Source organism: Aythya fuligula, chromosome 25, assembly GCF_009819795.1.
Source record: "Aythya fuligula isolate bAytFul2 chromosome 25, bAytFul2.pri, whole genome shotgun sequence".
Lineage (NCBI taxonomy): Eukaryota > Metazoa > Chordata > Aves > Anseriformes > Anatidae > Aythya > Aythya fuligula.
In genome coordinates, this window is record NC_045583.1 from 5,107,901 (window position 1) to 5,116,986 (window position 9,086).

Sequence of the window (9,086 nt, forward strand, 5' to 3'; positions counted from 1 at the left end):
AAGTCCAGGCTGGAGCCAGCCCAGCCAGAGGTGAAAGTCTCTGTCTCCAATTAGCAGTTTCCTGAGCCGACCAGCCACCCAAATAATCGTCATCGCTTTCTATTCTTAGGCGCGGAGGAATGTGCGCAAATTAACGGGAACCGCACTAAATAAACCTGGGAGTGGGAACCGAGGAAGGATAACTGGGGAAAACGTGACTTACTCAGGGGCACGGCCAAAACCTCTGCTTCACCACCACCCTACTGCCTCCCTGGGCATCCCCTTACCCAAATACCTGGGGTGCAGCACCTCACGACACTGAGGCACACACAGGACATCACACCCAGAGCACCGTGCTGCAGGCAGTGACCCCAAATGGTGATACCCAGCACAAATTACAGGGAGGGGAGGTTTTAATGGCATTTAGGAGCTGGACAAGTCTCAGCTTTGTGGGGTGGAGGTTTAGCAGCATCAGGCTGCTCGCCTGGCTGCTTTCTGGCTTGGCTGCTCAGCCAGCAGCGGGGCTGTTGGTGATGGAAGGCAGCCGGGTGTCCCCAGAGGGGGCTGAGCATCACGAGCAGCCCCTCAGCATGAGCAGTGCTCCTGGAGCACCACGCGTGGCTCTGCCCCCGGTCATCTCCTCTGGGAGAGCCTAGGACCCCCCAAATCAGGAGAGTGAGCCCGTGAAGCTCCCAGCTGCCTTTACAAAGCTGTTTTTCCAGCACCCAAAGAGCAGACGCGCTCCGGGAGGTCCCTGAAGACAAGACGCATCCTTGCAAGCCAGGGGAGGGCGAGCAGCCCTGAAAGCACGCCAGGATGGAGGCCACGGCCGCGGGAGCGATGGCCTGAGTGCTTTCTGGCCACCGCGGCGGCGTTTTTTTGCCGGGAGATGTGAGTCACCCGCCCTGGGGGAGGAGAGGTTTGCGTTTGCACCAGGGAGGCGGCACGTGCCTGTGCATTGTATAAATATTTACAGCACGCATTCATATTTGTTATTTGACATTAGCCATGGCCCGCGGCCACCGCAGCCTCCCTCGGGCCATTAATCACGGGCTGGAGGCTGACCCACCGCGGTGGAGCCGGCCGAGGAGCTGCAGGGTGGCGCGGGGACGGGCACCCTGCTCCAACACCCGTGGGACCGGCCCCGGTGCCACCATGGGGCCAAGACCCCGTGGGCACGCTGCACCCAACGACATCCTCAGGGGGAGCCTCCCCATCCTGTTGGGGTTGCAGCTCTGGGGAGCTGAGCGCTCCCAGCTCGCTGCCTCCCCAGCCAAAGCTGGCATTTTGTTGGGAAACCTGCCCTGGTGCACGTGCACCCTGCCGTGTCCCTGCCTCACCTTGCGGAGGCACCGTCCCACGACACTAAATGCATGTGCAAACAACCAGCGAGGGGAAAAACCCGCACGAGCCCACGGGAGTGTAAAGTTCACTGCTCCCTGAGTCACGGCTCCCTGCGCCCAGCCCGGCCACCACTGCTGGCTGCCTCCCTGCCACATCGAGGGACGGCGGTGACACGTTGCTGGGTGCCCCATCTGGCACCCCAAAGCCTCTGAATGGCCACCCCAGGACCCCCAGTGCCTGCGGGATGTCAGAGCAGAGGGATGCATTTGGGATGTCCAGAGCTCACTGCTTGGCGCGCCGCGATGAGCACAATGAAGCCAAGAGTGAATCGAAGGGGTTTTCAACCCCAAATTCATGAATCGCAGCTCTGTGCCCGGAGCCCACAGCCCCGTGGCCACTCACACCCATGGACACCCATGTCCACGTGCTGAGGGAGCCCACCAGGGCAGGGGTTGGGGTTTTGCAGCTCCCTGCACCCAAAGGTGCCCTTGGGACTCAGCACCTGCACAGTCTGAGCTGGCACAGGGCGTTGTGTGGCCGCCACACACCTCAAGCCCAAGGCAAAATGTTCCTTTACCTGCTAGAGCAGGGAAATCCCATCCAGGCACCACCTGCATGGGATCAAATCAAATCCAACCCATCAGTTTTCTGAGCTTCAGTGGCTCAGATCTGTGCGCAGCTCATTTCACATCTCCCGTCTGCGCTGAGGTCGTGCTTCCACCCTGCTCAGCACCGGGGGAGCAAAACCCCCCGCCTCCATCCTCTGAAAACCCCCAAAACACACAGCATCCATCACACACCACGTAGTTGAAATTTTCCCAGCCTTCTGCCAGAAAACTCACTCATTTTAGTATTATTTTTTAATATTTTTTGTTCTTTCTGTGCCCTCAAAGTCAACACAATGAACAATGCCTGCGTGACACAGAAAACAATGCGTGGCTTTCCTTCTCACACATGTACGAATTATTTTTTTCTATCTTTTTTTTTTTTTTTTTTCCATTCTGTAACTTCAAAACTTCTCTAACTTTGGAAAGATTACACAGCAGCAAAAGTACAAAAGAAAACATTATAAATTTGCCACTCTGTAATTTTTCCAAAGCTGGAGACATTCTGAAAGGTTACGGGATTAGAGAACGGGAAAAAAGGGATAAAAAAGTGTGTGTGTGTGGGAAGCGTGAATAAATACCCTCCCAGCCACCCGAGGAGCCATCCCCGTGTTGGCAAGAATCCTAACTTCAGAACACCAAAATTCTGGCTCCTTAGAAAAAGCATCTTTAAGAAATGATGCCGTGAAGAAGAAAAAAAAAAAAGTGCCTTCTGAAAAAAAAATCAACAAATTTTTGAATTTTTGTCAATGCAGGGAGCGTTTTCCCACGGTTCGGCTGTCGGGACAGCCCCGTTTTCCTGCCAGAGATGTTTCTTCCTCCGAAAGCACCCGCGGCAGCCCTGCAGGTGCTTCCAGCGGCCGCGGAGGTGCGAGGGCCACGATTTACAAGGCGACAGAACGGGAGATTCAAGGAAAAGCAACCTGCGGGTGCTGCCGTCCCTGCTCGCCCCTGCAAAACCCCCTCTGGTCCCAAACCCGGGGTCCCAAACCCAGGCTGGGGTTTGGGGTCAGCCCCTCCAGACCCCCCCCCCACTGTGGCCCCTCTCCCCTCTTTCCGCACGAATAATCAAACTGCCCTTTTTCAACCCAAAATGGAAGCAAGTTGACGGGTGCGCCGTGCCCCAAATCCCCCAAATCAGGGGGGGGATTTTGCACAGAGCGAAGGATTTAAGTTTAATGAAGACACAAAGTCCTGTTGGGGGACTCAAGGTCTCTCCTGCACCCGAAGGCATCCAGCTCCGGTCCTGGCCACAATTTTGGGGCTAATTAACACTAACGAGGGCGCACGGCACGTGCTCGCCCCAAGGTCCCCGGGGGGTTTGCAGCGCGGGGCTGGGGCGCTGCCCGGGAGGAGGCGGCAGCGCCCGGCTCGATGTTTTTTATTCCGTTGTGGGTGGGATTTTCCAGCGCTCGCCGTTGGGCCCCGTTCCGCTCCAGCTGCAGCTTTATTCTCCATTTCAAAGGCAGCCGAGGCAGACGCTTGCAACGCCACTGCCATTTCGAGCGCGCCGAGGGGACGGCGCCCACGGGGGACCCAAGGGCTCGCAGCGGGGACGCGCGGGGAGGTGGCGGCGGCGGCGACGGGTGCCCTGGGGTCCCGTGCCCCAACCCTGCCCCGCGGTGATGTCCGCATGCCCGGGGGATGCAGCCACGGGTGCTTTACGAGCCTGGGTTGAAGCTCTTCCCTCGTTTCATTATTAAAAATAATAATAATAAAAGATGCTTTTATCCATAGGCTGAAAGGCGAGGTAAATTGGAGGAGGAAGCTGAGCTAAGGTGGCAAGAACGCCCTGAAACCCCTAAACAAACAAAACCCTTTTTCTCCCTTCGGCTTCAGCTTTTTCTTTTAAAATTAGTTTTATTCTTTGTTTTTATATAGGCGCACGTATTAACAGCCTGTCTGTATAGGGCCGTGTGTGTGTAGCTGTTGGCAGGGGCGCAGAGTTTCCACTCGGCCTTAATGCCAAATTAAAGCTTTATAACTTCAGTAGCTCTTTTTACCGGGGTATTAATAACCACCTCAGACACTGTGGTGCACTTTATTAATCATTTGTTCGGCCGCGTGCGGCAGAGCGGGCGCTGAGCGGCTCCGCCAGACCATGAGCGGCCGCGGTCCCGCGGGACGGGGCGGGCAGACACCCCGCGAGGCGGTTTGGGCAAATTGGCCAAAAATGCATCGTCTGAACCAGAAATCCTCACTCAGGTGCTCGGCGCTGGCTCATCAGTGGGATGGGAACCGGGCTCCCTGTGAAGTATTTGGGGAGGGGGAGATGAAACAGCAGGGTGCGGCTCGTTATGGGGTGGCGGTGCTGGTGGAGCACGAAAAAAGAGGAAAAAACACAAATATGGGCAGCAGCAAGGGGGTAGAAAAGCTCTCCCCACCCCACCGCCATCCACCTGCAGCCCAAGGGCTTCGTACCCACTGAGGTGGTTCCACACTCCTCGGGGGATTGCTCCTAATGCTGCTGCTGCCCCTTTGGCTGTTCGGGCAGAGCAAGCTTCGCCTTCCAAAAATGTGTTTGTTTGTTTTCTGTTTGGGGAGCAACAATTACAACATCTCCGGCAGGGATGGCCTCACCGAAACGCGGCCGGGCGTCCTTCGACAGCGCGAGACAGAGCAAACTTTATTTGCCATCCCGGGCTTCTCCTAACGCCTCTCGGGGGACTTACAATTTTGAAAGCGAAGGTTAAGGTTATTCATGCATACTTTTTTTTTTTCCTAAATGGATCGCTCCGGTGCAACTGTCTGCAAAGGAAAAATCTATATAAAACTAAAATTAAAAAATTAAAAAAAATATAAAAACCCCGAGCTGCTTGGAGACAGCAATACATCTCCGCACTGGAAGACTCGAGGTGTCTGAATATTTATACTCCTGTTGGCAGTTACAAAAAAACTCTTCTTCCCTCCTTCCCACCCCCCTCCCCTTTTTAATCTAAGTACAGGCATGTTAGACGCCCTCAGTCAAAGATCTCCTTTGAACTGCTGCATGTTGAAATGTTTACAGTTTTACATTTCATATTTCAGAGGGGCGGAGGGGACAGGCACAACAGTCGCACACTGTGAATGCAGGAGAGGGAGGAAAGCGGAGGCCAAGGGGGAGGAGGTTCAGCAGAGATGGGAGGGGAATAAAACGGCATCTCCACGCTGCAATTGGAAAATTTTATACTCCTTAAGGAAAAAAAAAAAAAAAAAAAGGAAAAAAAAAAGGCCCTGGCGGTGTAGGCTCTGCAGGTGCATCCCCACAAAAGAGAAGCGAGCCCCTCGTGCAGGGCGCGTGGGCTGGCAGCGAAGGGGCTGCTGTGAGCAGGGAAGGGCTGGACAAGGTGGCAAACATTGAGATGTGGCTTCACCTATGGGGGATGCTGCTGGAGGAGCAGAGGGACCAGGACTTGCTCTTCTGCCTGCGGGAGGTGGGACGGGCTGACGGAGGAAGGGCTGGGATGTGTCACCCTGCCAAAAAGCGAGGAGCTGAGGGCACGGCAGCAGCAGGGAAAACTTCTCGGTGTCCGAGTGCCTGCAGTGCTCGGGCTGCCAGGAGCCTGCCCTGCGTTATTTGGGTTTATACCATCAGCAGTTCTCCCCTTGCAAGCTTTCCAAGCCCTACACTGACCCGATAAACCCAGCAGACATCAAGGTCCTCCAGCAGATGCCATCCAGGCCCAATGGCTGTGCCAAACCCTTCCTGCCCTACAGACCAAGCTTTCCGGGGTAACGCAGTGGTACGAAGGAGCCTGCAAGCCCTGTTCACACTCCGATATTACCACAGGAAAACAAACCTGACCTGAGTGGGATGAGCTGTCTCCAGCCCGTGACAATCACCTGGTAAAGGCACCCCAAAAGGGCAAAGGCTTTGGCAGGGGCAGTGGGGTTACGTACCCTGTCTGCATCACCCTGAGGAAGCAGGGGGATTGCCCATTGCTCCTCAGAAACACCTTACCCAGGCATATGGCTTGCTTCAAAGAGCTCAATGTTGCTGGTTCATGGAGAAAACCAGGTGATATTGGGTTCCTGGGCAAAGCACATTTTTATCTGGCATCCCCAGGCTCCGTCACCCTTCATTCAGACGTGCCCAAAACCCACCAGGTCCACCCCAGCGCAGTGCCCTGCCTTGGCACCCCGCGTGCCCCAGCTGCATGGCAGGCACCAGCCTCACCCCCAGCCTCCTCCTGCTGCCTCCCCCAGCCCCGGCAGAGGCTTCGAGGATTTCTCAGCTGCTGCAAACAGCCGGAGCCACCAGCTCTGCTCGGAGCCTTTGGTGGGACCGAGGAGCAGGAGGAGCCTGCGCCGCCCCGGGAGCGAAGCGGGCGACTTAGCCCAGGATTTCGCTCACCTCTCTCCACCCCCACTCCACCCCGCTCATTCCCCAGAGCGATCTGTCAAGTCCCTGCACGATGGAATTTTACTTTGCTATTTTAATGCAATTCTGGCTCAGGCTTAAATGGAACTGGAAACCAAAAGGCCTTAATAAATAAATATTATGATAAGAAATGAAAGCAATGCATACACTAAAGATAATTTGAGGGGGGATAAAAACCTAAGCATTCCTTTCTAAGCCTAAATCGTAAAGCTTTACATGAAGCCGGACGCCTTCTCACCAAACCTTTGCCCTGGAAAATCTCCCCCGTGCTTGTCCAGACTGCCCTCCTGAAAAGTCGTCTATTGTTTTAAACACTTTGAGCCAGATAAGACAATAGCCTTGAAATTCCTTCCAACTTTGTCAGTGACAGGGCTCAGGGTGCCGGTACATGGCTATTACTAATGCCTGCACGAGATCTTTAATTATAACCCGCGCTCCTATATTTCATTCACACTCTATTTAATCTCGCTGTCTGCATAAACATGCAGCTACTACAATGGCAAGAGCCAAAGCTGGTTTGGATAAATCTTGCATACACTTAAACGCCATGGAAAAAATAAAAAAATAAAACCAACAAACAACAGATTGTATAGATAGCGGTGAATTAGGAAAAAAAAAACACCTTCGATACAGCCAAGAAGATCATGCACATAGGGCTGTGTGTGCTGGCGTGCGCGCGCACTCCTGTGCGTGTGCCTGGAGAAAAATCCGAGCTAAATATAGAGGTGCTATAGAAAAACCGAAGGTATAGATAGCCCGTACATAAAGCTACGTGTGTATGGCTGGCAGGGAGAAACTCTGGCTAAGCGCAGGAGCAGGGAAACAGCAAAGCCTTGAGACGATACGACGGGACGCACCTCTCTTTTCCAGAGGTGGGCACACAGAGCAGGCTTTTTGCGGGGTTTGCCGGCGTTCAGCTCGCCCAAGTTTCCTGCAGCACACCCCTCTGGAGCTCAGCTTTTGAGGCTCAACACGCGCGGATGTAAAACAAGCGCGGGTGCAGCCGTGCAGCTCCCACCTTCCAGCACGAGACACCAGCTCCGCTGTGCCTTCCCTCGAACCCAGCCAGAAACGCGTCCTCCTCACCCACATGGCAATGGGAACGAGCCCACCCCATGGACAGTGAGCCCCCCAGAGAGGCACAGCACCCCCAAACCGCCCCAAACAGCAACGTTTTGGCTTTCTGCCTCCGTGCTGGGTGCAGACTTGTCTGCACACCCTCATTCTCTGCCTCTGCACCCCCTGCCCTGAAATAAAGAGTTCAGCCCCACACGTACACACACACACACAAAAAAAAAAAAAAAAGTGTAAGAAATGCAACTCCTTCAAGAGTTTCCAGAAAACCAAGCGAAGGCAGCAGGCAGGATATCTGCAAGCAACATTTCAAAGCAGCCCGACTGGTCGTTACTGCTGCTGCTGGTTTCTCCAGCCTGCGCGTAAAGCCCCAGGTCTGGAGAGGAGGTCCGGCTGCCGACCCGCACATCCAACAGCAAAGCCTCGAGCCGGGAAGATTTCTCTTACCTTGACCGGCTTTATTTGCCAGCGTGTTTCCAGAGTGGAGGAGAAAGAAAAGCGTGCAAAATCCAGCAATCTGCAACGCTCCCATCTCAATCCCCGTCTGCCTGCAGGAGTGGGGGCAAGGAGGGGGATTTCTCGTGCTTTAAAGGAAACAAGAGGCTGAGCATGCAGAGGGGGATCAAGAGAAGGAAGGGGCTCTCTTCTTGCCGTGTGTGGGACAGAGGGAGGGAAGGGGGCTGAACTGATGGAAAAAGCTGCTCTGGGTTCAGTTTTGGGGCTCTTGGTGTTGCTAAAGAGGAGGGAGCGAGGGAAGGAGACCCAGGGCAGTTGGAGGAAAGTGGACTCTATCGCCCTCTCTCTGGCGGCTGCTCTGATCCCTTCTCCTTCTTCTTCTTTTTCTTCTTCTTCTTCCCTTTTTTTCCTTCCCTAAATAATCCCAGCCAGTTCCAGTTTTGCAAGAGAGGAGCAGCAGCAGCAGCAGCAGCAGCAGCGATGAAGGGGGGGAAGCAGCAGGCGCCTTGCACTGGTGCTGGGGACCTGAGAAAGGGGAGTGGAAAGGAGAGCCCCATCCAAGCAACGCCCTTTTTCTCCCTGCCTTTCTTTCTTTCTATTTGGCTTTGGCTGCTCCTTCCCGGCTCCCCCCCTCGCACCCCCAGGCTGGGCTCTGCCTGCAGGAATTTACAGTCTGCTCTGGAGGAGCAGGGCCAGTAGCCATGGAGACTGCTTCCCTGGGAGCAGGGAGGTCAGGCGCAGACCATGGGCGATCAATGCATCAATGCAAAGCCCCCCGCGACCCCCCGAGCCACCCCGCGCCTCGCAGCCCCTCGGCCCCGCAAGGGCTCGGGGTTGGCGGTGGCGGCGAGCTGGGAAGGGGGTGGGGGGGCGGGTAAAGGGGTCTGCCGTGAGAAAAGGGAGTGGGAGGGAAAGGAAAGGGGAAGGAGAAATGAAGACGGAAGGAAAAAAAAATAAAGAAGAAGGGGAAAATAAATAAAAACGGAGCAAACAGGCAAAAAAAATACGAGGAGTTTGGGGAGGCTGCGGCGCGGGGCTCGGCGGCTGCGGGAGCGGCTCGGTGGGGAGCGGGTCTGAAGGGCAGCTCTGGGAGAGGTGGGGAGGACTGGGAATAAGGGGAGGGGAGCAAAAATAAGAGAGAAAATACCTTTCTGAAATATTCAGGGTTTTTTTTTTTAGTTGTTTGTGGGAGCCTCTCACAGCCTGATCCCCACACCCAGCACCCCGGCCCCCCTCCCCGTGCCTGCATCCTCTCACTGGGACCTGCT

The 9,086-nt window shown here is 55.0% G+C and overlaps 1 protein-coding gene across 1 annotated transcript in view; it reads right to left on the reverse strand.

The window, feature by feature from the left end:
- Positions 1-8,250, reverse strand: part of SCUBE3 (signal peptide, CUB domain and EGF like domain containing 3) — a 33,021-nt gene extending 24,771 nt beyond the window's left edge. The window contains exon 1 of the mRNA XM_032203237.1: positions 7,810-8,250. Within this exon, the coding sequence (XP_032059128.1) occupies positions 7,810-7,894 (85 nt within the window). The 5' untranslated portion in view covers positions 7,895-8,250. The remainder of the gene's footprint in view (positions 1-7,809) is intronic.
- Between the last annotated feature and the right edge of the window lie 836 nt (positions 8,251-9,086).